Below are 27,906 nucleotides of genomic sequence, written 5' to 3' on the forward strand. Positions count from 1 at the left end.
CATGTTTTGTTCTTTGTTTATAGCAAACAATCAATGTCTGACATGGATATGTCCCCAGTATCCACCCCCTCTGCCCCTGCTCCTCGGAGTTATGGGGTGTGCAGAAAGTTTTTGTCGTCCCGGGATCCCCACGATCGTTGCCCGCGGTGCAGGGTTCCTTGCGGGGACACCCGGTGCATCCTGTGCGAAGGTCTGGGGCCTGCGGATTTTGAGCGGTACCGGCTGTACGTACAGTCCGTCTCCACCCCTGTGGTGGCCGGTTCGTCCGGTCGGGGTCCCCGTGCGGGTACCACCTCCTCGGCTGCGGCGGATCCCCTTGCGGCCCTCGGGCTGTCTGGGGATTCCGTCGCCGCATTGTTGTCGAAACTTGTGGATTCCAAGCTGGCGGCCTTATCGCAAGATAGGCCGCTGGCTGTTCCGTCCCCGGCCTCTTCGGTGGCCGCGGGGTCGGACGCGGGGTCCACCGGTAAAGCGGCGGATCTCTTGGCGGCCCGTGTGCTGTCCGGGGATTCCGTCGCTGCATTACTTGCATAACTTGTGGACTCCAAGCTGGCGGCCTTATCTCAGGATAGGCCGCTGGCTGTTCCGTCCCCGGCCACTTCGGTGGCCGCGGGGTCGGACGCGGGGTCCACCGGTACGGCGGCGGCTCCCGTGGTCACCGGTCCTTCCCCCGAACCGTTGCTCCCGCTATCGGTTTAGGACCGCGTGGCCATGGTTTATGACCTCTTTGGGGACATGCCCCGGCCGGTACCGCGGGGAATCCACGACTGTGGGTTCCTCCGAGGTATACGATGAGTCTTCCGACACGGCTTTCCCCGCATCAACCTTGCTGCGCGGTTTCAAGCCTTCCTTGGAGAACGCCTTCGCGGCGGCCTCCGGTCGGGGTCTCCCGTTGCCTCCGACGTCGTGGAGAAAGGGTTTATTCCCGGTACATGACCTTGCCTTTCCCGAGGCTGGTCCTACCGCGGAGGCCCATGTTGAGCGGTTGGGTGTCCGTGCCCCACCGGCTGCTACGGTAACGCAAGCTACCTTGCACCAGCTGGACGCCCTCGCTCGGCACTCCATGTCTCACGGAGACACTTACTTGGCTGCAGCGGCCCGTCTGGTCGAAGGTTCTCCCACGGACCGTGACCAGCGCATTTACAACTGCCTGCTCAGTTTAAATGCTTCCCTGGAGTACGTTGCCAAGGACTCTCGGCACACACTTGCTCTTGTTGGGTCCCTGCATAGGCGCCTGGGTGCCGCTCCTAACCGGAGCGCGCCCCAGGCTGCTGCGGCCGGTAGGTCTAAGGGGTCGGGTTCTTCTTCCTCTGGGAAGTAGCCCCGCCCTGAGGGCTCCGGTATGGGCAATCAGCTGCCCTTTCGCGGGAAGACGGGGAACTGGGGGAAGCCCAAGTCGTCGACGGACGGCAAGGGCCCCTCCAGGTGACTCTCATTGGAGGGGTTCGTATGCCGACAGCGCCAACTTCGGTTGGCCCTTAGGCGAACCCGAGTCACTTGGCCCTGGACAGTTGCGCCTGTCGCAACCTGTCAGGGCCCCCTCTCCTTCCCCAGTGGGAGCCAGACTCCAGACTTACTGGGAGAATTGGGAACAAGTGTTCGACGACCCGTGGGTGGTCAACACGATTCGGTACGGCTATCGGCTTGATCTCAAAGCGAATCCGCCGCTCACCGTTGCCCCGTTGGCAGGTTTCGATTCGGAAACCGATCTTCCCATCCTCGCCGATGCCATCGGCAGGTTGGTGGAGAAGGGGCAGTACGGGAGTTAGCTCTACCAGAAATAACACCGGGGTTTTACTCCAGGATATTTCTCGTTCCCAAGTAGGACAGTGCCGAACTCAGAATGATTCACACGTCCGCTCCCTGGCTGTTCACCCGGTTAACCACCCCCATAGTGGGGTTCCTCCACAGGAGGGGTGTCCGGTACTTCGCGTACCTGGACGACTCGCTAGTAGCAAATCGAATGACGGACACCCTGTCACGCCATCTCGATTTCGCACGTCGGCTCTTGGAGCAATTTGGGTGGATTATCAATCTCCCCAAGAGCGAGTTAACCCCTTCTCAGAACTTGCTGTTCATCGGAGGTCGGTTCAACACGGTGTCCCATCGCCTCTTTGTCCCCCCAGACCGGTGGCACAAAATTCAGGCGATGATTGCCAAAGTCTTAGCGGTGCAACAGACTGTTCACTTTTGGGAACAGCTGTTAGGGCTACTTGTATCAGCCCAGGACTGCACCGCACGGGGTCGTCTCCAACTCCGCCCGCTGCAACGGTTTTTAATCCAGTTGTTAGCAACGGAGGTGAACAGTGCGACCGTCGCCCTCCCGGATCGGCTCCGACCGCATCTGGAGTGGTGGACGGTCCCTTACATTGTCTTATCAGGAGTCTCTATGCGGCCCTACCGGGCCACGTTGACCCTGTATACAGACGCCTCTCTAGTGGGCTGGGGCGCCCATCTAAAGGGGGAGGTGAGCTCGGGGCTGTGGTGCTTAGACGAACTAGGTCTTCACATCACTTGTCTCGAGTTCAAGGCAGTGATCAACGCAGTCAATCACTGGAAGCATCGTCTCGTCGACGCCCGGCTCATGCTGGCGACCGACAACACGACGGTAGTGTCCTATGTGAACAAACTGGGGGGAACCCACAGTCACTCGCTACTCGATCTCACGTTCGAGTTTTACGCTCTGGTGGACAGTGTCCCGTGCCAGATACGCGCCCGTCACATCCCAGGTGTGCGGAACGTACTGGCCGATGCTCTATCGAGGCCTCAGGATCCGAGCCCCACAGAGTGGATGCTGAACCCAGTAGTGTTTCAGTGGCTGTGCGAACGTTTGGGTCGTCCGATGGTCGACCTGTTCGCAACGCGGTTCAACAATCAACTCCCGTTGTTTGTATCACCAGTCCCGGTCCCGAGGGCCATCGATCACGATGCTCTCGCGTTAGACTGGACGGGCTTGGTCGCTTATGCTTACCCGCCGACAGCGTTGATACCACACATTCTAAGCCGGCTCCGAGGAGTTCGCTGTCGAATGTTACTGATCGCGCCCATGTGGCCGAACAGATCGTGGTACCCCGACTTGCTGACCCAGGTCACGCAGTCGCCACTTCCACTGCCTGTGAGACCGGATCTCTTGATCCACCCTCACACCCGTCAGCTTCATCCAAACGCAGGGCAGTTCAATCTGCACGCGTGGATGTTGTCACCGAGCGTCTGAGGAGTAAAGTTTTTTCTCGCCGGGCGTCTCGGGCATACGTTTGTATGCATCGTGATTCTACCCAGAAGGTGTATAATGCACGTTGGGTTATTTTCACGAAGTGGTGTTGTAAACATCACATTCATTCGCCAGATAAGGTATCTGTGCAGGATATTGCTCGTTTCATGTCTCACTTGCGAGAGACCCGGAAACTCTCCGGGGGTTCCATTGCCAACTATGTCTCGTCCGTTGCTACGGTACGGGACGTTGCTATGGGTACCAGTCTCTCCAAAGAGCCGGTGATACGGGGTATTATCAAGGGTTTCAAACAGCACGATCTTAAGAAGGGCCGCCTTCGGGCACCGGCCTGGGATCTTTCCCTAGTGTTGCAATCACTTACGGAAGCTCCGTATGAACCCTTGCATAGTGCTTCGTTCCGGCATGTGACTTGGAAAACAGCATTTCTCCTCTCCTTTGCCACGGCGGCACGTGTATCCGAAATTCAGGCACTCGATGTCGCCAAGGTACGATTCGATAGGGGTGATGAAGGAGCGGTCCGCCTGGGCCTGCTCATGGGCTTCGTCGCCAAGAATCAGAGAGTCGGGCAAACGGAGAGAGAATTCACTGTAAGATCACTCAAAGAAATCTTACATCCTGCTGATACTGAGGACAGAGCGCTGTGTCCGGTTAGGGCCCTTAAGTAAGAGATTATCTTAAGGCTTCGAATGAACGTAGACAAGGGCGTGACCGTCTGTTCATATCGTGTAACCCTAATCGCACGGTTGACATACCTCGCAACTCGATTGCGTTGTGGCTTCGTTCTGTCATCAATCTGGCGTACCGGTCTCGGGGGTTACCGGTAGCGGGGTCAAACCCGCACGAGATCAGGGCGCTAGCGGCAACATTTGCCCTACACTCGAATATCTCTGTTCGCAGAATATTACGAGGTTGTTACTGGCGTTCTGACTCGGTTTTTGCCAATCATTACCTCAAACAGGTCGCTGATGCCGTCGTGGAGAGTGTGCACCGTCTTGGCCCGCGGATCGCGGCGCAAGCGGGCACCTAAGGGGTGTGCCCAGCGCAATTCCGAACTCCTCAGGCGTCTGACCTTGCACGGTGGTCAATCTGGGTCTACTCCAATGTTCCCACTGCCGTGGGTACAGGAGTTGGGGTCCCGCAAACCAGCGCACTCACACCACAGGTGAGGGCGGCTTTTTGTGTGCTTTGTCCTTATTTGTATTTTGACAATTATGTCTTTAATTGTCTGTCGTGTATCCCAACCTTGTGATGCATGCTTACAAATACTGGAATTAGGTCACGCGCCTAATGCATACTTTAAGTAGGCTTGCTCTGGAATATACGGTCTGAATGAAATTAATTTCCCTCTTTTCGACTGTTTAACCTGATCTAAGATTAAGCTCACGCGGATACAGTATTCTCATCCGCTGCGGCGATGAAATACCTATCCAGTGGGGCCGTTTGGAGTCACCAATCGTTTTGGCAATGACGATTGAGCCTTACGGTATGCGCTTGACAGTGCTTTGGTATTCCTATAGGGTAACGCCTAGCTAGGTGCATGCGCATCGAGTGCTTCCGCCTTGGTGTTTACTTCCGCTGGTCGGAAGGAACGCTAGCAGTCAGGATTCGGGTTGTAGGTGCTCCCCACCGCCTACTGTGGTAGTCAGCCTCGGTATAACAGTGGTAACGTATTACTTAATGTAATTTGTAGAATTTTCCTATTCGGAATATTCTATAAGTAATACGTTACCACTGGGCTGCTGCCCGCCCGTCCGTCCCCCGAGCACTTGCTCTCGCAGGAGACAAGAGTGAAGGGTGTCACATGGCAGCTAGGTGGCTACGCACGTGCTGCATGAGGTAATTGAGATCTCTGTGGTAGATTTCGCTATAGCAGCAGTTGTGGGAGACAACAGCCTCGGTATAACAGTGGTAACGTATTACTTATAGAATATTCCGAATAGGAAAATTCTACAAGTTCTTATACAGTAATAATAATATGTCTTACCTGTAGACTCCTGGAATGTAATCCTTGGTAATCCATTGTTTGGGTTCAACACTTGTTTCACGGTTTGACTTGATTATACACGTGGCAACATGTCGGGCTTTTCTGCCCCGTGTCAAAGTATACTGTCTAAAGTAGATCCTCACAAGTACATGTATTGTCCTTCCTGCATAATAAAGGACGGATTTTCAACGTGTTCGTGGGATCAACGTTGTAAAGAATGTGATCACTTTAATAAAATGTAATTGGTATCTTCGTGCGTTGGCGAAGCGGGCTACTGATCAGCGCTACAAGCTGAGTAGGTCATCGGGTGGATCCCTGGACTCTGCAGCCTCTACATCTGGCCCTGGGGATGGCGCGTCGGCCACACCCAAGAAATCAGTTGATAAAGACCCGCTCCAGTCAACTTATGTTTTCGACAAGACACGTGACCGTTCGCCTGCTGATATAATACCCGCACTACTGATCTTCGTCAATCGGTTGATCGTGAGCGTCACTCAGCCACTTACGAGCCTCTCGATCAGGTCGCGTTCGACATTGTCTCAGAAAATGGTTTTACTTCTCTCGCTGGCTACGGCAGCAAGAGTATCGGAACTACATGCCATTGACGTCAAGCGGATTACGTTCGATCAGCGTAACCATGGCAACGTCCATCTTGGTCTCAGATGGGATTTTTAAAGCAAAAAATCAACTTCCTGGCCAAGATTCGAGAAAGTTCCACATTCCTTCCTTGTCTGCCATTATGGGCCCTCATGATCACGCTGTTCTCACCCTGTGCCCAGTTCGTGCGCTTCGTATTTATCTGCAACAGCGACGACACCATTTTCGACGGCTCTACACACCGCTCTCAACCAATGCAAAGAAAGAGATTACACGTAATACTCTCCTTTTGGTTGAGAGCGGTCATTCTCAGAGCTTACGAGGCGCAAGGACTCGCACCTCCCACCTCCTCTCCTCTGCACGAAGTTCGAGCCATAGCTTCAACATTAGCACACACTTTGGACTTTTTGCTCGACACTTCGTACCAGATAACAGGTTACAATAAAAACTGTGGCGAAACCGCATTATCAGTGGTTCATATCAAGCTCCTCACAGCGATAGTACGTTCCCGGAGCTCTCTATACCGAGAGTGTAACGAAGGTGTCACGCGCTGGGAAGGAGCTTGGGTTCATATTGGGAAAGGGAGGTCACTCTAATTTCAAACGGGAGCTATCTCCGTTGTTTTCGTATTTGCGAGAAATGGCGTCACCCACTCTGCACGTTGTTGGTCCAGCTATTAAATGCCCAGCTTATCCCTAAGGTAAAACGTAAGGTAATTAAATGTTTGAATGCATTATATATTTATATTTCCATCAGTACATCTTCTAAGATTGGTTTAGTGGTGATAACCATTTTCTCAAATGTGGGCCCACATTGTTCCCGTCATATATGGTGATCGAAACAAGTGGGCCCACATTTGTATATCGCCTAGTGGGGAGACGTTCTTCCGTCATAGTGATTGCAACAGGAGGGACCACATTAAAAAATCGCTAGCTTCATTAGCTTTGCTTACTTATAACCATTTTCTAAAATGTGGGCCCACATTGATCCCGTCTTATAGTGATCGAAACAGGTGGGCCCACATTTTTAAATCGCTGGGTTTCATAAGGTTGACGAAGTCAGTTAGGCTATTTGGCTCACGTTTGTCATTATGTGACATTTTATATTATTCATATTTTGTAATATTGATGGGAAATATCTTTATAAATAATTTCGTGTGACATTAATTCCATAAAAGGCACAAAAGTCTTTGAAGTTTGAATAACTGCGTCATAGCTGACCACACTAGTTTTACAAAAATAGCTACCAAGCAAGAAACTTAAATCTACTTCAAATTAAAATTACAGAGGCAATACCACTCATTCTACTTTTTCCAATATAACACATCAATCTAATCATAAGTGTTGGTGGCGATATAAGCCTGAACATATGTCTACACTTGAATTGATCTCGGACATGATACAAGCCTCAGACGTTTCCGAGAACTTGTTCCATAAAAGGAATAACTCATGAATATTAATGACCCCACGACCTAGTTTGGCGATGTTCGTAGAAGTGAGTTCTGCTGTATTGCCATCTTATTTGTACATTTTAATCCAATTATAAGTCATAATACTTATTTTAAATAGACAAATTATGAGTTCGTTATGCGGGTTTGTTTACGTAGTATATATTCTCAACAACAAGTGCGTTTAGTTTCGAATGTGGGCCCACCTCGAACTTTCGATTAGGCAAACGGAGTTAGCTCCCTTCTCGAACCACCGATAATGCGGTTTCGCCAAAACTGTTGGTGAATGTACGCATTCTTATGGTTTTTGTTGCATGCAGTACTTCGGCTGTTTATTATGGTTATTCGGTGTTTGCATCGTCTTCCCATACTTTATAGTACTGCTCGTATTTTTTAGTTACCTTGTATACTGCGAGTTGCTCTGTAACTAAACTATACGTCGACCACTTCGATCGCAATTCAACTGACGTGTGCTGTTGTCTTGTCGCATCGATACTTACTTGTGGGTCGAAGAGCATTAACCATGCTGTTTTAGTTACCTTGTATACTGCGAGTTGTTCTGAAACTAAATTATATTCCGTCCACACTTCGATCGCAATTCAACTGTCGTGTGCAGTTGTCCTATCGCATCGATAATTAGTTGTGTGTCGATGAGCATTAACCATGCTGTGCGTTCGTGATAAACAATTTGTCTCGTCCGTGCATCTGGTCGAATGTTCTATTGTCACTACAGGGGTGAGGAACTTGGTACATTCGACGTGAAAGAGGTCACTTCCTGATTACTTTCCCGACCCTCCTTCCAGTGTTCCATCGAATTCTACCTCTACCCATTTGTACGACTGAAAACAGACTAAAACATGGGTTTTTCAGATTAAAAACGATGTTTTATTGGTCTGTTTTCAGTCGTACGTTCCCACCCAGCCATCCCCACTGGGAAGTAATCCAGTCCAGTCCTGCTGGATGGCTTATTCTTCGAGATTTGTGACATGTCATAGGGAGGTGCGTGCGCAATCGGACGGAAACAAGTTTATTGTTTACATTCCAGCTTCTGGCTTCCTTTTAACGTGCGACTAGAGGTATGAGATACCCATTTGTACGACTGACAACAGACCAATAAAACATCGTTTTTAATCTGAAAAACCCATTTTTGGTGTGGGTGTATTCAATATTACAATACGAGCTCATAAAAAAATATATTTGAAGGAATAGTGAAAAAGTATGTTTGATGGCATAGTTTTAAAAAGTTCTGAAGAGTGTATCAAGGAATACAAAGCACTCCTATGAAGGGTGGTTGAAACACCCTTAACAGTGTGCAATACGTTCAGTGTTTACAGACGGCAGTTAAAACAAATACCAGGCAGCATATTACTGCAGGTATCAATTCTCTTTCGGTGAATGTATTGGCAATATTAGCTACCACATTGTCATCAATCAAGTATCTCCAACTGAGAGAGCTAACTCCAACAGCCAGCCGTGCGGACATTGTACCAACTTCAGGCGTGAATGCTCCTTCCTGTGCCTTTGTAAAGAGTTGGGCAGTGGAGTTCAACAGGGGAAAAGATAGCCTCGAAGATGATTCACGTTTAAGATCAGGGAAACTGCCGCTATTAGTTGGTGGCATCGGTCTAGTACCGCTCCTGGCTTCTGATTGGTCGAGAGGATCACGTGACCTCTGATGATGTCACTTCCGGTGCGCATCCGGTTCATGCGTGCGCATCCAAGATGGCGGCACATCCGTTTCCGATGGCATGCGCATCCAAGATGGCGGCACATCCGTTTCCGGTGGCGTGCGCCTCCAAGAGGGCGTCACAGCCGTTTCCGGTGGCGTGCCCATCCAAGAAGGCGTAACATCCGTTTCCGGTGGTGCGCGCATCCAAGATGGCGTCACATCCGTTTCCGGTGGCGTGCGCACCTCCATGAGGGCGTCGCATCCGTTCCCGGGGAGGAGGGAAGGGGAAAAACCCAGAGAAGCGGCCGTAAAAGGTGAACAAGATCGACATTGTTGTTCTTTGACGTTTGCTTTGACGACCCTCAAACCCAAACAAAGAACCCACCTCCTCCTCCCTCCCTCCACCACCACCGCCTTTTTTCTATTTTTAGAACAACAATGTCGATCTTGTTCACCTTTTACGACCGCTTCTCTGGGTTTTTCCCCTTCTCTCCCCACCGCCCCCCCCCCCCCCCCCCCCCCCCCCCGGGAACGGATGCGACGCCCTCTTGGAGGTGCGCACGCCACCGGAAACGGATGTGACGCCACCGGAAACGGATGCGCACACAACCGGAAACGGATGCGACGCCCTCTTGGAGGTGCCCACGCCACGGGAAACTGATGTGACGCCATCTTGGATGCGCGCACCATCGGAAACGGATGTGACGCCATCTTGGATGCGCACGCCGCCGGAAACGGATGTGACTCCATCTTGGATGCACACGCCACCGGAAACGGATGTCCCGTCATCTTGGATGCGCACCGGAAGTGACGTCATCAGAGGTCACGTGATCCTCTCGACCAATCAGAAGCCAGGAGCGGTACTAGACCGATGCCATCAACTACTGCCGCTACTAAGGACATTGTTGATAAAATATACTGAACGACAAAAGTTCCCCTGACATTGAATAAGATTTAATGCAAAGTTATGTTTTTTACCAAATCTGAAACAACAGATAAAAGATTCCTGTATGTGTTCAAATGATTGAATTTGCCATACTGACTTCAGAAAATGCGTGATTCATAAAAAAACATGAACATGCCAAAATGTCAATTTACAAAGCAATAGCGTGTGTGTCCACCTCTGGTTGCGATGCAAGCAACACATCTTCGTCTCATGGAATTGGCCAGGCGTCGCACAAAGTCCTGTGGGATATCTGTCCATATCTGCTGGAGCATGTTTCGAAGTTCCTGGAGTGTCTGTAGAACACGTGGTTGACGTCGAAGGCGCCGATCCATCTCATCCCACATGTGCTCGATTGGTGAGAGATCAGGGGAGCGAGCCGGCCAGGGGGTGAAATTCACGTTGTTTTGTTAAAGAGAATCCTGAACCAGCAGAGCAATATGAGGCCGGACGGTGTCATGATGAAAGGTAATGCCTGGGCCATGACGACGCAAAAACGGTAGAACAACAGGGCCGATGATCTCGTCGCGGTAGCGCTGTCCATTGAGATTTCCCTCTACCACTATCAAACGGGTCCTCTGACTTGCTGCAATCCCACCCCATACCATTACGCTGCCGCCTCCGAACCGATCTTCTTACATGACACAATGATTGACGTAACGTTCACCTCGACGTCGGAACACTCGAATCCGTCCATCGCTGTGGCTGAGGTGAAAACGAGACTCGTCAGTGAATAGAACTTGTCCCCACTGCATGGTCGTCCAGCGTAGACGCTGTCTGCACCACTGTAGACGTGCTTGACGGTGGTTTCCTGTCAAAATGGGGCGTCTGGCGGGTCGACAATCCCTGCACATCTGAGGCGGCGACGTACAGTTTGTGAAGATATTCGTCGAAGGCCAGGGATGTATCTTGCAGTCACTGTTGCTGGCTGGAATCGATTTCGTATATGTGTTGTTCGAATCCAGTTGTCGATTATTGATTACGCGTGGCCTGCCACTCCGAGGATGGTCTCTGACTGCATTCGTCTGTTGCCAACGTTGCCATAAACACCAAATGGTGTTTCTGTGGACGTTAAATCGTCTTGCAACATCACGTTGACTCGATCCTGCTTCAAGCATACCAATAGCTCGCAGACGCTCATTTTCGGACAGGCGTGGCATTTCGTAATGTTGAATAATGATATGCGTAATTTTGTTGTTTTTCTGAGTGGATGTTGTCAGCACGATGCTAAACAATGCACATGGAATCCCGTTAACGCACATGTTTTTATACCCATTCTTGGGTAGTGAACTGCATGGGGCTTGCATAAAAGTCAACTTTTCTGTAGCTGTTCGACTTGATTCCATACATGTACTACAATATTGAAAACCAAACTTTACTTGTTTGAAAAATACACTAAAATATTGGTGTCACAGGAACTTTTGTTGTTGAGTATACATATGGTTATGTATGACGGGCGACATCACACGTCAGATAGCATTAGGCATCTCTCATGAGAGAGTTGAGAACATTCTGAGGAATGAACTGGGCATGACAAAAGTTTCAGCACGCTGGGTTCCTGATCAGAAACGTCCCAGGTCCATCATCTCTGTGAGAATGTACGTCGTTTTGAAGCAGATGTTGTTGAGTGATTCGTAACCATGAATGAGTATTCGGTTCACTACTATCAGCCAGAAATTAAACAATAGTCAAAACAGTGGAAACATGTAACGTCTTCTCACCCGAAGTAGTTTTCCAATGGCAATGCCTTCGGTTTCCTTGGATTCAGAAGGAATCCTACTGGGAGACCGCCTCCCGAAAGGTTCAACCATTAGTGGCTAATGTTATGCTAATCTGCTAAGTCAAGGCTAAACGTATCGGAAACCTACTAAAAGTGTGTTGTTTCAACAGGACAAAGCACCTGTGCACAAGCCAGTTACCATGGATGCAATGCATGACTGTGGCTTTGAACTCATTGAAACTCCGTATTCACCAGATTTGGCACCGTCAGATTTCCACCGCTTGACAAACTTGAAGAAAGAACTGTCTTGCAAGCATTATGCAAATGAGGATGACGTCATTTCAGTGCAGGAAGAAGTGGGATCCAGGCACTTCAGTATCTTTGGCAGAAGTGTGTGGACTTCGGAGAGATTATGTTGAAAATAATAAGCAACCAAATCCGTGAACGCAGACAATCACATTTAGCTTCAGCCATCCCGAACGGTCATAACACCGATGACAACCCATGCTTGCCGTAAAAGGCGACTATGCTTGTCGTAAGAGGCGACTAACGGGATCGGGTGGTCAGGATCGCTGACTTGGTTGATGCATGTCATCGTATTCCAATTGCATGGATCGATGCTCAGGATGTTAATCACTGGATTGTCTGGTCCAGACTCGATTATTTGCAGACCGCCGTCATATAGCTGGAATTTTGCTGAGTGCGACGTTAAACAACAAACCAAACCAAACCAAAACAATAACACCGATGGAGTCTTCGACAACGCTGCTTCATGTATGGTTTTGTATACGTCTGCATCTTTCTACAGATATTGCCAATGATGAAATATTGGCCAATTTCTGGCCAGGATTCCACTCAAATGTCGTTTCCATGTGATAAGACTTACCGCTTTTTGCTAGGCTGTTCTTCAGCTTAACCCTGGTTCGTGCTGTGCCTGTTTTAGCATGGATGATGTCACGTGACATACCGACACGACGCTTCCGACGTCGGCTGTTGCTTGTCGTCTTTTTGCAACCATTGTTTGTCTGGTCAGAGAAACAAAGATATTTTGTTTTTAAATACGAAACGGCGCCCACTAACATTAACATTCCAGTTGTTTACCATGGATATTCAATAAATTTATCTGAGTAAATATTTTTTAATTTTTTTTATGTTTTTGAAACATGCAAAGACACTGAAGGGCTTCGTTGTTATAATCACATACGTTTGCACACTAATTGAAAACGTGATGCTGCCAGGGATACGTGTTGTTGTTGTGACTAGTATACACACATGACATAGTGTTATATGGCAGTAAAGATTTTGTAAGTTTGGGACAACTTATTGAAGGCTGGCTGTACATATTAGGAGCGAGTAGTGTCTTGCGGATTGGATACCAGTCTGAAAACCTCGAATTCCTGCCAGCTTCCAACACGATTTCGGGCTACAGATCAGATGCCTGTTTCAAGACATTCGACAGTGAAACATCCTGCCCAGTCGTGAGTGCACTGACATATAGTGTAGGGACTACTCACTGCTGCTGCTGCCACGTATTTGACCCACTGTGTTGTCTTTTGTGATTGTTAAACCAAAACTGTGTTTCAGTATAATGAAAATTGATTATTCATTGATCTTGTGTGCCCATATACTGATTTCACCATTTCTGGGTTAACATCCGCGTTTCAATTTGGTAATCACCTCGTAACGCAGCAAACGAAGTTTGTGAGTGAGTGTTGTTTAGTACTGTATATAATATATGCCACACATTGAGGCGACTCTGACGCCACCGTGGCCTGTTGTTCCGTCATTCTGTCATCTCCGCTCAGCAAGTTGTCCTCGCAATCTAAGACAGTGGAGTGAGTGAGTGAATATGGTTTTACGCCGCTTTTAGCTATATCACGGCGGAGGATCCAGAAATGGGCATTAACATTGAACCAATGTAAGGAATTGAACCCGGGTCTTCGGCGTGACGAGCGAACGCTTTAAACACTAGGCTACCCCACCGCCCCTAAGACAGTTGAACAATTGTAGCTTTGAATACCCTTGTCAAATGAAATGACTGACCTGACGTCCGAATTAAAACTTACAAAAACGTAAAGCTGTGTTGTATTTGGCACATGTGTTCATATTTGACGTTCATATACATCTAACTGGCACTGGTATCCAATTCGTCTAAAGCGTCCCTCAGGCGTTTTCGAAAACAATGATCGTAGTTACGAATCCCGGTTCGCCCTGATTATGTTTCTATGTTCTCAGCTCCATATCCATGCGCGTGGGTTTCACCTACGTGGTCTAACACCTGCATCACTTCAGGCTTTCCTCCCACATGAAGCTGACACGCCCTGATAAAACTGACATACTGTTCAAAGCGGTGTTAAATCAAACTCACTCAGTCACTAACATATATCTCGAAACATGCTATTACCACGAATCGTCCAGGGTGGCCGTGTGATATGTCTGGGCACACGAGCACCGAGCAGTCTATGACGAGGTCGGAGTCCGGATGGCCGGCGAAAATGAAGCCGTACATGGGAGCCCACGCTACATCAACGTCATTAATCGTTTCAGTGGTGAACTGACCGATAACGCCATCCTCCTTTGTGCATCTGTTCAATAAAAAGGCGGGTATCTTACATGACAGTCAGTAATGTCCCCTCTATCAAATACACGTACTCACAACCTCCGTTATGAAACACACGTACTCACAACGTCCCTGCTATAAAAAACACGTACTCACAACGTCCCTGCTATAAAACACACGTACTCACAATGTCCCTGCTATAAAACACACGTACTCACAACGTCCCTGCTATAAAACACGCGTACTCACAATGTCCCTGCTATAAAACACACGTACTCACAACGTCCCTGCTATAACACACACGTACTCACAACATCCCTGCTATAAAACACACGCACTCACAACGCCCCTGCTATAAAACACGCGTACTCACAACGTCCCTCCTATAAAACACGCGTACTCACAACGTCCCTGCTATAAAACACGCGTACTCACAACGTCCCTGCTATAAAACACGCGTACTCACAACGTCCCTCCTATAAAACACGCGTACTCACAACGTCCCTGCTATAAAACACGCGTACTCACAACGTCCCTGCTATAAAACACGCGTACTCACAACGTCCCTGCTATGTAACACACGTACTCACAACGTCCCTGCTATAAAACACGCGTACTCACAACGTCCCTGCAATAACACACACGTACTCACAACGTCCCTGCTATAAAACACACACGTACTCACAACGTCCCTGCAATAAAACACACGTACTCACAGCGTCCCTGCTATAAAACACGCGTACTCACAACGTCCCTGCTATAACACACACGTAGTCACAACGTCCCTCCTATAAAACACACGTACTCACAGCGTCCCTGCTATAAAACACGCGTACTCACAACGTCCCTGCTATAACACACACGTAGTCACAACGTCCCTGCTATAAAACACACGTACTCACAACGTCCCTGCTATGTAACACACACGTACTCACAACGTCCCTCCTATAAAACACACGTACTCACAGCGTCCCTGCTATAATACACACGTGTTCAAAGCGTCCCTGCTATAACACACACGTATTCACAGCGTCCCTCCTAGAACACACGGCTATCACAATGTCCCTGTTAAAGCACACACATACTCACAAGGTCCCCACTACAAAACACACGTACTCACAGCGTCCCTGCTATTGAACATACATATTCACAACGTCCCTGCTATTAAACATACATATTCACAACGTCCCTGCTATAAAACACACGTACTCACAGCGTCCCTGCTATCAAACACACGTACTCACAACGTCCCTGCTATAACACACACGTACTCACAACGTCCCTGCTATAACACACACGTACTCACAACGTCCCTCCTATCAAACACACGTACTCACAACGTCATTGCTATAACACACGTACTCACAACGTCCCTGCTATAACACACGTACTCACAACGGCCCTACTATCAAACACACGTACTTACCATGTCCCTGCTATAACACACGTACTCACAACGGCCCTACTTTCAAACACACGTACTTACAACGTCCCTGCTATAAAACACATATACTCACAGCATCCCTGCTATAACACATACGTACTCACAACGTCACAAACACACATGCTCTCAATGTCGATGCTATATAACACGCGTGCTGACAGGACTCTTGCTTTTACACACACGGGTTAACGTGTTGTTGTTGTTATAAAACACACGTGTTACGTGTAGGTGTTTTTTTTATAAAACACACGGGTTCACATGTTGGTTTTGATATAAAACACACTGGTTCATTAGTAGGTGTTGCCATAAAACACACTGGTTCACGTGTTGTTGTTGCTATAAAACACACGTGTGACGTGTAGGTGTTGTTATAAAACACACGGGTTCACGTGTAGGTGTTGCTATAAAACACACTGGTTCATGTGTAGGTGTTGTTATAAAACACAGGTTCACGTTTATGTGTTGTTATCAAACACACGGGTTCACGTGTGGGTCTTGCCATAAAACACACTGGATCATGTGTAAGTGTTGTTGTAAAACACACTGGCTCGCGTGTAGGTGTTGCTATAAAACACGGGTTCACGTGTAGGTGTTGCTATAAAACACACTGGTTCACGTGTTCTTGTTGCTATAAAACACACGGGTTAATGTGTAGGTGTTGTTATAAAACACACTGCTTCACGTGTAGGTGTTGCTATAAAACACACTGCTTCACGTGTGGGTGTTGCTATAAAACACACTGCTTCACGCGTAGGTGTTGCTATAAAACACACTGCTTCACGTGTGGGTGTTGCTATAAAACACACTGGTTCATGTGTAGGTGTTGTTATAAAACACACGGGTTCACGTGTAGGTGTTGCTATAAAACACACTGCTTCACGTGTAGGTGTTGCTATAAAACACACTGCTTCACGTGTGGGTGTTGCTATAAAACACACTGGTTCATGTGTAGGTGTTGTTATAAAACACACTGCTTCACGTGTAGGTGTTGCTATTAAACACACTGGCTCGCGTGTAGGTGTTGCTATAAAACACACTGGTTCACGTGTAGGTGTTGCTATAAAAGACACTGGTTCATGTGTTGGTGTTGTTATAAAACACACTGGTTCATGTGTAGGTGTTGCTATAAAACACACTGGCTCGCTTGTAGGTGTTGTTATAAAACACACGGGTTCACGTGTAGGTGTTGCTATAAAACACACTGGTTCATGTGTAGGTGTTGTTATAAAACACACTGCTTCACGTGTAGGTGTTGCTATGAAACACACTGGCTCGCGTGTGGGTGTTGCTATAAAACACGCGGTTCATGTGTAGGTGTTGTTATAAAACACACTGCTTCACGTGTAGGTGTTGCTATAAAACACACTGGTTCATGTGTAGGTGTTGTTATAAAACACACTGGTTCACGTGTAGGTGTTGTTAAAAAACACACTGGTTCATGTGTAGGTGTTGCTATAAAACACGCGGGTTCATGTGCAGGTGTTGTTATAAAACACGCGGGTTCATGTGTAGGTGTTGTTATAAAACACACTGCTTAACGTGTAGGTGTTGCTATAAAACACACTGGTTCATGTGTAGGTATTGTTATAAAACACACTGGCTCACGTGTAGGTGTTGCTATAAAACACGCGGGTTCACGTGTAGTTGTTGCTATAAAACACACGGCTTCACGTGTAGGTGTTGCCATAAAACACGACTTCACGTGTAGGTGTTGTTATAAAACACACTGCTTCACGTGTAGGTGTTGCTATAAAGCACACTGGCTCGCGTGTGGGTGTTGCTATAAAACACGCGGGTTCATGTGTAGGTGTTGTTATAAAACACACTGCTTCACGTGTAGGTGTTGCTATAAAACACACTGGTTCATGTGTAGGTGTTGTTATAAAACACGCGGGTTCATGTGTAGGTGTTGTTATAAAACACACTGCTTAACGTGTAGGTGTTGCTATAAAACACACTGGTTCATGTGTAGGTATTGTTATAAAACACACTGGTTCACGTGTAGGTGTTGCTATAAAACACACGGCTTCACGTGTAGGTGTTGCCATAAAACACGACTTCACGTGTAGGTGTTGCTATAAAACACGCGGGTTCACGTGTAGGTGTTGCTATAAAACACACTGGTTCACGTGTAGGTGTTGCCATAAACCACACGGCTTCACGTGTAGGTGTTGTTATAAAACACACTGCTTCACGTGTAGGTGTTGCTATAAAACACACTGGTTCACGTGTAGGTGTTGCTATAAAACACACGGGTTCACGTGTAGGTGTTGCTATGAAAGACGTCTTCACGTGTAGGTGTTGCCATAAAACACGACTTCACGTGTAGGTGTTGCTATAAAACACGCGGGTTCACGTGTAGGTTTTGCTATAAAACACACGGCTTCACGTGTAGGTGTTGCCATAAAACACGACTTCACGTGTAGGTGTTGCTATAAAACACACTGGTTCACGTGTAGGTGTTGCCATAAACCACACGGCTTCACGTGTAGGTGTTGTTATAAAACACACTGCTTCACGTGTAGCTGTTGCTATAAAACACACTGGTTCATGTGTAGGTGTTGCTATAAAACACACTGGTTCACGTGTAGGTGTTGCCATAAAACACGCGGGTTCACGTGTAGGTGTTGCTATAAAACACGACTTCACGTGTAGGTGTTGCTATAAAACACATTGCTTCACGTGTAGGTGTTGTTATAAAACACACTGGTTCACGTGTAGGTGTTCCTATAAAACACACTGGTTCAGGTGTAGGTGTTGCTATGAAAGACGTCTTCACGTGTAGGTGTTGCCATAAAACACGACTTCACGTGTAGGTGTTGCTATAAAACACGCGGGTTCACGTGTAGGTTTTGCTATAAAACACACTGGTTCACGTGTAGGTGTTGCCATAAAACAAACGGCTTCACGTGTAGGTGGTGTTATAAAACACACGGGTTCACGTGTAGGTGTTGTTATAAAACACACGGGTTCACGTGTAGGTGTTGCTTTAAAACACACGGGTTCACTTGTAGGTGTTGCCATAAAACACACGGCTTCACGTGTAGGTGTTGTTATAAAACACACGGCTTCACGTGTAGGTGTTGTTATAAAACACACGGGTTCACGTGTAGGTGTTGCTATAAAACACACGGGTTCACGTGTAGGTGTTGTTATAGAACATCAAGTGATTTAATAGTACCATACCTAGCAACCTTGTTTAATATTTTATTTGAAAATGGTTCGTTTCCCGAGTCGTGGTGTACTGGTGTTATCATACCTGTGCATAAGAAGGGCGATTACTCAAATCCCAATAACTACCGTGGTATCTCCTTGCTCAGCACTTTTTGTAAACTTTATGTATCTGTACTTAATTCAAGACTTACGTTCTGGTCTGATGCGTATGATAAAATTTGTGACTCTCAAGCTGGTTTTAGGAAAGGTTATTGTACTATTTACACGTACTCACAACGGCCCTACTATCAAACACACGTACTTACCATGTCCCTGCTATAACACACGTACTCACAACGGCCCTACTATCAAACACACGTACTTACAACGTCCCTGCTATAAAACACATATACTCACAGCTTCCCTGCTGTAACACATACGTACTCACAACGTCACAAACACACATGCTCTCAATGTCGATGCTATATAACACGCGTGCTGACAGGACTCTTGCTTTTACACACACGGGTTAACGTGTTGTTGTTGTTATAAAACACACGTGTTACGTGTAGGTGTTTTTTTTATAAAACACACGGGTTCACATGTTGGTTTTGATATAAAACACACTGGTTCATTAGAAGGTGTTGCCATAAAACACACTGGTTCACGTGTTGTTGTTGCTATAAAACACACGTGTGACGTGTAGGTGTTGTTATAAAACACACGGGTTCACGTGTAGGTGTTGCTATAAAACACACTGGTTCATGTGTAGGTGTTGTTATAAAACACGGGTTCACGTTTATGTGTTGTTATAAAACACACGGGTTCACGTGTGGGTCTTGCCATAAAACACACTGGATCATGTGTAAGTGTTGTTGTAAAACACACTGGCTCGCGTGTAGGTGTTGCTATAAAACACGGGTTCACGTGTAGGTGTTGCTATAAAACACACTGGTTCACGTGTTGTTGTTGCTATAAAACACACTGCTTCACGTGTGGGTGTTGCTATAAAACACACTGGTTCATGTGTAGGTGTTGTTATAAAACACACTGCTTCACGTGTAGGTGTTGCTATAAAACACACTGCTTCACGTGTGGGTGTTGCTATAAAACACACTGGTTCATGTGTAGGTGTTGTTATAAAACACACTGCTTCACGAGTAGGTGTTGCTATTAAACACACTGGCTCGCGTGTAGGTGTTGCTATAAAACACACTGGTTCACGTGTAGGTGTTGCTATAAAACACACTGGTTCATGTGTTGGTGTTGTTATAAAACACACTGGTTCATGTGTAGGTGTTGCTATAAAACACACTGGCTCGCGTGTAGGTGTTGTTATAAAACACACGGGTTCACGTGTAGGTCTTGCTATAAAACACACTGGTTCATGTGTAGGTGTTGTTATAAAACACACTGGTTCACGTGTAGGTGTTGCCATAAACCACACGGCTTCACGTGTAGGTGTTGTTATAAAACACACTGTTTCACGTGTAGGTGTTGCTATAAAACACACGGGTTCATGGGTACGTGTTGCTATAAAACACACTGGTTCACGTGTAGGTGTTGCCATAAAACACGCGGGTTCACGTGTAGGTGTTGCTATAAAACACGACTTCACGTGTAGGTGTTGCTATAAAACACACGGCTTCACGTGTAGGTGTTTTTATAAAACACACTGGTTCACGTGTAGGTGTTCCTATAAAACACACTGGTTTACGTGTAGGTGTTGCTATGAAAGACGTCTTCACGTGTAGGTGTTGCCATAAAACACGACTTCACGTGTAGGTGTTGCTATAAAACACGCGGGTTCACGTGTAGGTTTTGCTATAAAACACACGGGTTCACGTGTAGGTGTTGCCATAAAACAAACGGCTTCACGTGTAGGTGTTGTTATAAAACACACGGGTTCACGTGTAGGTGTTGTTATAAAACACACGGGTTCACGTGTAGGTGTTGCTTTAAAAGACACGGGTTCACGTGTAGGTGTTGCCATAAAACACACGGCTTCACGTGTAGGTGTTGTTATAAAACACACGGCTTCACGTGTAGGTGTTGTTATAAAACACACGGGTTCACGTGTAGGTTTTGCTATAAAACACACTGGTTCACGTGTAGGTGTTGCCATAAAACACGACTTCACGTGTAGGTGTTGCTATAAAACACACGGCTTCACGTGTAGGTGTTGTTATAAAACACACTGGTTCACGTGTAGGTGTTCCTATAAAACACACTGGTTTACGTGTAGGTGTTGCTATGAAAGACGTCTTCACGTGTAGGTGTTGCCATAAAACACGACTTCACGTGTAGGTGTTGCTATAAAACACGCGGGTTCACGTGTAGGTTTTGCTATAAAACACACTGGTTCACGTGTAGGTGTTGCCATAAAACACACGGCTTCACGTGTAGGTGTTGTTATAAAACACACGGCTTCACGTGTAGGTGTTGTTATAAAACACACGGGTTCACGTGTAGGTGTTGCTATAAAAGACACGGGTTCACGTGTAGGTGTTGTTATAGAACATCAAGTGATTTAATAGTACCATACCTAGCAACCTTGTTTAATATTTTATTTGAAAATGGTTCGTTTCCCGAGTCGTGGTGTACTGGTGTTATGATACCTGTGCATAAGAAGGGCGATTACTCAAATCCCAATAACTACCGTGGTATCCTTGCTCAGCACTTTTTGTAAACTTTATGTATCTGTACTTAATTCAAGACTTACGTTCTGGTCTGATGCGTATGATAAAATTTGTGACTCTCAAGCTGGTTTTAGGAAAGGTTATTGTACTATTTATACTATTTGGGTGTTGCTATAAAACACACGGGTTCACGTGTAGGTGTTGCTATAAAACACACTGCTTCACGTGTAGGTGTTATAAAACACACTGCTTCACGTGTGGGTGTTGCTATTAAACACACGGGTTCACGTGTAGGCGTTGTTATAAAACATACTGCTTCACGTGTAGGTGTTGCCATTAAACACACTGGTTCACGTGTAGGTGTTGCTATAAAACACACTGCTTCACGTGTAGGTGTTATAAAACACACTGCTTCACGTGTGGGTGTTGCTATAAAACACATTGGTTCACGTGTGGGTGTTGCTATAAAACACATTGCTTCACGTGTGGGTGTTGCTATAAAACACACTGCTTCACGTGTAGGTGTTGCTATAAAACACACGGGTTCACGTGTAGGTGTTGTTATAAAACACACGGGTTCACGTGTAGGTGTTGCTATAAAAAACACGGGTTCACGTGTAGGTGTTGTTATAGAACATCAAGTGATTTAATAGTACCATACCTAGCAACCTTTTTTAATATTTTATTTGAAAATGGTTCGTTTCCCGAGTCGTGGTGTACTGGTGTTATCATACCTGTGCATAAGAAGGGCGATTACTCAAATCCCAATAACTACCGTGGTATCTCCCTGCTCAGCACTTTTTGTAAACTTTATGTATCTGTACTTAATTCAAGACTTACGTTCTGGTCTGATGCGTATGATAAAATTTGTGACTCTCAAGCTGGTTTTAGGAAAGGTTATTGTACTATTTATACTATTTGGGTGTTGCTATAAAACACACGGGTTCACGTGTAGGTGTTGCTATAAAACACACTGCTTCACGTGTAGGTGTTATAAAACACACTGCTTCACGTGTGGGTGTTGCTATAAAACACACGGGTTCACGTGTAGGTGTTGTTATAAAACATACTGCTTCACGTGTAGGTGTTGCCATTAAACACACTGGTTCACGTGTAGGTGTTGCTATAAAACACACTGCTTCACGTGTAGGTGTTATAAAACACACTGCTTCACGTGTGGGTGTTGCTATAAAACACATTGGTTCACGTGTGGGTGTTGCTATAAAACACATTGCTTCACGTGTGGGTGTTGCTATAAAACACACTGCTTCACGTGTGGGTGTTGCTATAAAACACACGGGTTCACGTGTAGGTGTTGTTATAAAACACACCAGGGTTCATGTGTAGGTGTTGCTATACAACACACCAGGGTTCATGTGTAGGTGTTGTTATAAAACACACGGGTTCACGTGTAGGTGTTGTTATAAAACACACCAGGGTTCATGTGTAGGTGTTGCTATACAACACACGGGTTCACGTGTGGGTGTTGCTATAAAACACATTGCTTCACGTGTGGGTGTTGCTATAAAACACACTGCTTCACGTGTGGGTTTTGTTATAAAACACACGGGTTCACGTGTAGGTGTTGTTATAAAACACACTGGTTCACGTGTAGGTGTTGTTATAAAACACACGGGTTCACGTGTAGGTCTTGCTATAAAACACACGGGTTCACGTGTAGGTGTTGTTATAAAACACACCAGGGTTCATGTGTAGGTGTTGCTATACAACACACGGGTTCACGTGTAGGTGTTGTTAGAGTAAGGATGTGGACAATTTATAGTAAACAGCGTAAGGTTTACCCCCGTCTGTATGCTCGTAACTGACAAATGCTTCTCCCCCTGTAACTCTAACCTAGTGACTCTTGGTAGATCATGGGTAAGTCATAGATTCTTTCAGCATGATATGGGTGTATGCTTGAAGTTCGTCCAAGTTTAAATGCGCTACCAGTTTGAAAATGATGCTGATCTCTGACTTGTTGAACTCGTAGCTTTCCACACCACATCCACCTAGAACTATATAAGTCAGTTGACGAATAGCTGATGACTCACTCACAATCGTGTAAATGTAAATTAAACACATTATTTCCTTTCATATACAGCAGACCCATCTAGCACCTTACCCACTTACCCTTTTTGATCGCAGTGCAGTAGTGTGAGTCTGACTGACGAGTTGGCAGTAGGATAGGCTTCACACAGCGTGGGGACAAGCATGTAGGAGGCTCTCCCTGTAAACACATCACGCATCTACTGAACAGTTAAATAGGAAATACCGCCTATGTGGGAACAAACTAACAAACTAACAATGACAGATCTACAGATACAGGTCTACAGCCGGATTTGACTACCACGCTGACTGACTGTTACAGCTGTAACAGAATCATTACTGAAAACAATTATTTAGAACTACTCATGTCACTGATTGAGAGGTCAGTCAGTCAGTCGGACAGTCAGTCAGTCAGTCAGTCAGTCAGTCAGTCAGTCAGTCGGACAGTCAGTCAGTCAGTCAGTCAGTCAGTCAGTCAGTCGGACAGTCGGACAGTCAGTCAGTCAGTCAGTCAGTCGGACAGTCAGTCAGTCAGTCAGTCAGTCAGTCAGTCAGTCAGTCAGTCAGTCAGTCAGTCGGACAGTCAGTCAGTCAGTCAGTCAGTCGACGTAGACATAGACATAGATCACACTTTGTGGCACATAATACATAGATCACACAGTGTGACACATAAGACATAGATCGCACAGTGCTACATAAAATAGTTTGATCACACAGTGAGACACGTACGACACAGATCAAACCGCGTGACACATAAGACATAGATCACACCGTGTGACATAAAAGACAGAGATTATACTGTGTGATACATAAGACAGAGATCACACCGTGTGACACATCAAACATTGATCATACCGTGTGACACATAAGATATAGATCATACTGTGTGACACATAATACTTAGATCACACCGCGTGACACATAAGAAATAGATCACACCGTGTGACACATAAGACATAGCTCACATGGTGTGACACATAAGACATAGATCATACCGCGTGACACGTATGACTTTTATCACACCGTGTGACACTTCAGATATAGATCATACTGTGTGACACACCACGTGACACATAAGACATAGATCACACAGTGTGACACATAAGACACAGATCACACCATGTGACACATAAACACAGATCACACCGTTTGACACATAAACACAGGTCACACCTGGTGACACATACGAAATAGATCACATCTTGTGACACATAAGACATAGATTATACTGTTTGACATATAAGACATAGATCACATCGTGTGACAGATGAGAGATAGATCACACCACGTGACACATAAGACATAGATCACACAGTGTGACACATAAGACACAGATCACACCATGTGACACATAAACAGAGATCACACCGTTTGACACATAAACACAGGTCACACCTGGTGACACATACGAAATAGATCACATTTTGTGACACATAAGACATAGATTATACTGTTTGACATATAAGACATAGATCACATCGTGTGACAGATGAGAGATAGATCACACCATGTGACACATAAGACAGAGATCACACAGTGCTACACATAATACTTAGATCACACAGTGGGACACATAAGACAGAGATCACACAGTGTGACACATAAACACAGATCACACCTGGTGACACATACGAAATAGATCACATCTTGTGACACATATGACATAGATCACACGGTCCGACACATAAGACATAGATCACATCGTGTGACAGATGAGAGATAGATCACACCACGTGACACATAAAACATAGATCACACAGCGTGACACGTAAGACATAGATCACACAGCGTGACACATAAGACATAGATCATACCGCGTGAAACATAAGACATAGATTACACTGTGTGACACATAAGACACAGATCACTCCCTGTGACACATAAAACATAGATTACACTGTGTGACACATAAGATATACTCCCTACTGTTTGACACATGAGACATAGATCAAACCGCGTGACACTTAAGGTAAAGATCACACTGTTTGACACATATGACTTCAATCACACATGGTGACATAAAAGACATAGATTATACTGTGTGATACATAAGATATTGATCATAACGTGTGACCCATAAAACATAGATCACACTTTGTGGAACATAAGACATAGATCACACAGTGTGACACATAAGACATAGATCACATCGTGTGACACATAAGACATAGATCGCACAAGGTGACACAGGAGACATAGATCACACAGTGTGACACATAAGACAGAGATCACACAGTGCTACACATAATACTTAGATCACACAGTGTGACACATAATACTGTGATCACACTTTGTGGAACATAAGACATAGATCACACAGTGTGACACATAAGACATACATCATACCGCTTGGCACATATTACATTTATTTAACCTTGTCACACGTCATAAACGTCGATTTGAGACCTTGTGTTACTAACACTGGCGACATTCCTTTAGGTGACACATGCAAATTCATTTCTGCACTGGTTTCATTTCAGAACCAAAGCTCCCCCCCTGCCCCCCACCCCCCACACCCAGCCCCCACCCCTCCTTACCTTGTGGCACGTCGTTGTAGATGGTCAGCATGACCTCTTGACCCAGATACATGGAACTGAGGCTAGCTGATGTCATTGATGAATTCAGCGTTGTGTTTGCGGGCAAAATGGCAACGTTTAACTTTGGCAGTACAACCTCTTCCAAGAACGAAACGTTTCTGAGATGATAAAAAAACATCGTGACTTGATGCCCTTCACTGGCCACACTCAAGAATCCTCACTTACAGATTTACATGGAGGGATTTAGACTCTTCGTAGGCCTGTTTCTGTTTCTGAAACATCCGGGAAATAACTATCCTAACGCTGAACACAGATCTCCACCACTCCGTCACTTCACAAGTTACCAGAAAGAAATATTTTTTTGACATATTGACTGATTCTACTGTTAATAAAACAGTTTACTGTCCTGTGATACCTCTTTAATGATGTATTCTACTTGTTATTTGATATAATATGCATTTTTGTCAGTTGACACAAATAAAGAGTATAAAATCCTAATTTGTGATCGTGTTAAACATAATAGTACAATTTGTCAATAAGTCAAATAAATCAATCACAATCACAGGCAATTTGTATTGTGAATCGAGTGATTTACAAATTGACTGAACGAACGAGGTAAGATAAGAACTCTTTTCGGCCCCCTGGAAATGTAGATTGCTACATTTGTATTGCTTGGTTGATAAACATTTTCATTGTGGTTTTAGTCTCTAAGCTGAATGATAAATTGCCTTTATGGACTTTTGGGGAAAGCGGGTAGTTCGGTATATAAGCTTGGTCGTCAACACAGCTGGAATATGGCAATTCAACATAGAGACGCATTTGGACAGACCTATACACATAAAATCATTGCTCATCTCACGACAGCTGTTCTCCGCCTGTAGTAAACTAAAATCTCTTTAAAGAAAAAGAAACAAAAATGGTCAATTCGCAAAAGAATGAGTTTAAGTCTTGCTCACGTTGTGTTTACCAGTGTAAATACACTTGCGTTGCCTGTTACGTTAGAAGTACAGTTGACGTTGTACACTGTCGAGGTGAAGCCTGGTCTGTGTGTGGTCTGGGTGAAATTCAGTACCTCTAGGACATACCCAGTCGTGCCCTGGTTAAATAGAACGTCGTGTTAGAGCATGCACGGCATTCACAAGACTGCCATTAGCTTCAGCGACTGCAACAGCATGACCCAAATCCAAGTATGTTCAACACTCTGACATTCTTGTACACGTTCATATATGTTCTCGCTACAATAATATGGCTAAATGAACTCATTGTTTATGAAACAAGTCTTCATATATTCTTACGTAGATAAACTTTACTATGACAATCTGGCATGAAATAACATTTTCCTTACTAAACGTGCACTATTTTTAAGATCTACAGTTTTGCCATAAATACTTCATAGGAAACACATATTTACAATTAGATAGTACTTGGTTCTTTTCTGAATTCATTTGAATTTTTGAGAAACTACTCATCTCAAATACTGCCTGTGAATATACAGAAAGTCCTTCCTTGATTATTGTTCATCTTGGAGACAGTGATTTGGTGGTACAGCAATATAGCTCTCTTTGTACGGATCTTTGTGATGTTTTGGAATCCAGTGCAGCAGAGGAATGGGCGTGTCTGCCGATAGTACTGGTGTGTGGTTTAGGCAGATGTCTTCTCTAGTTAACATACTGGACTTGTATGTGGCATTATGTGATATGTCACTTATACCAAGTTCTCTTCGATCAAACAGTTAATGTAGTGATGCTTACATGTAATGGTCATGCTATTTGAGGCCTTGTAGTGGGAACAACTACAAACCTTTCATGTCGGACAGCCAGACTTTGGATGACAGCTGGCAGGGACAGAATGGGTTTATTCTGTTTCCTATTTTTCAATTTGTGCATCTAACCAATGACAGTCTAATTAACATCAACTGTTAGTTCTCGCTACCGC

General features: G+C 45.7%; 1 protein-coding gene across 4 annotated transcripts in view; it reads right to left on the minus strand.

Moving 5' to 3' along the window:
* LOC124121025 overlaps positions 1–27,906 on the minus strand; it is a 36,874-nt gene that overhangs the window by 1,137 nt on the left and 7,831 nt on the right. For 3 of the 4 annotated variants that reach the window (XM_048398367.1, XM_048398368.1, XM_048398365.1), the window contains exons 5-9: positions 26,928–27,067; positions 25,972–26,129; positions 23,519–23,615; positions 13,997–14,177; positions 12,479–12,617 (exon numbers count right to left, since the gene is read on the minus strand). In XM_048398367.1, the coding sequence (XP_048254324.1) occupies positions 12,479–12,617; positions 13,997–14,177; positions 23,519–23,615; positions 25,972–26,129; positions 26,928–27,067 (715 nt within the window). Of the gene's footprint in view, positions 1–12,478; positions 12,618–13,996; positions 14,183–23,518; positions 23,616–25,971; positions 26,130–26,927; positions 27,068–27,906 lie in introns of all 4 variants that reach the window. The other variant, XM_048398366.1, reaches the window with a different exon arrangement.

Source organism: Haliotis rufescens, unplaced genomic scaffold (genome assembly GCF_023055435.1).
Source record: "Haliotis rufescens isolate VD_foot unplaced genomic scaffold, xgHalRufe1.0.p SCAF_18, whole genome shotgun sequence".
NCBI classification, from domain to species: Eukaryota; Metazoa; Mollusca; class Gastropoda; order Lepetellida; family Haliotidae; genus Haliotis; species Haliotis rufescens.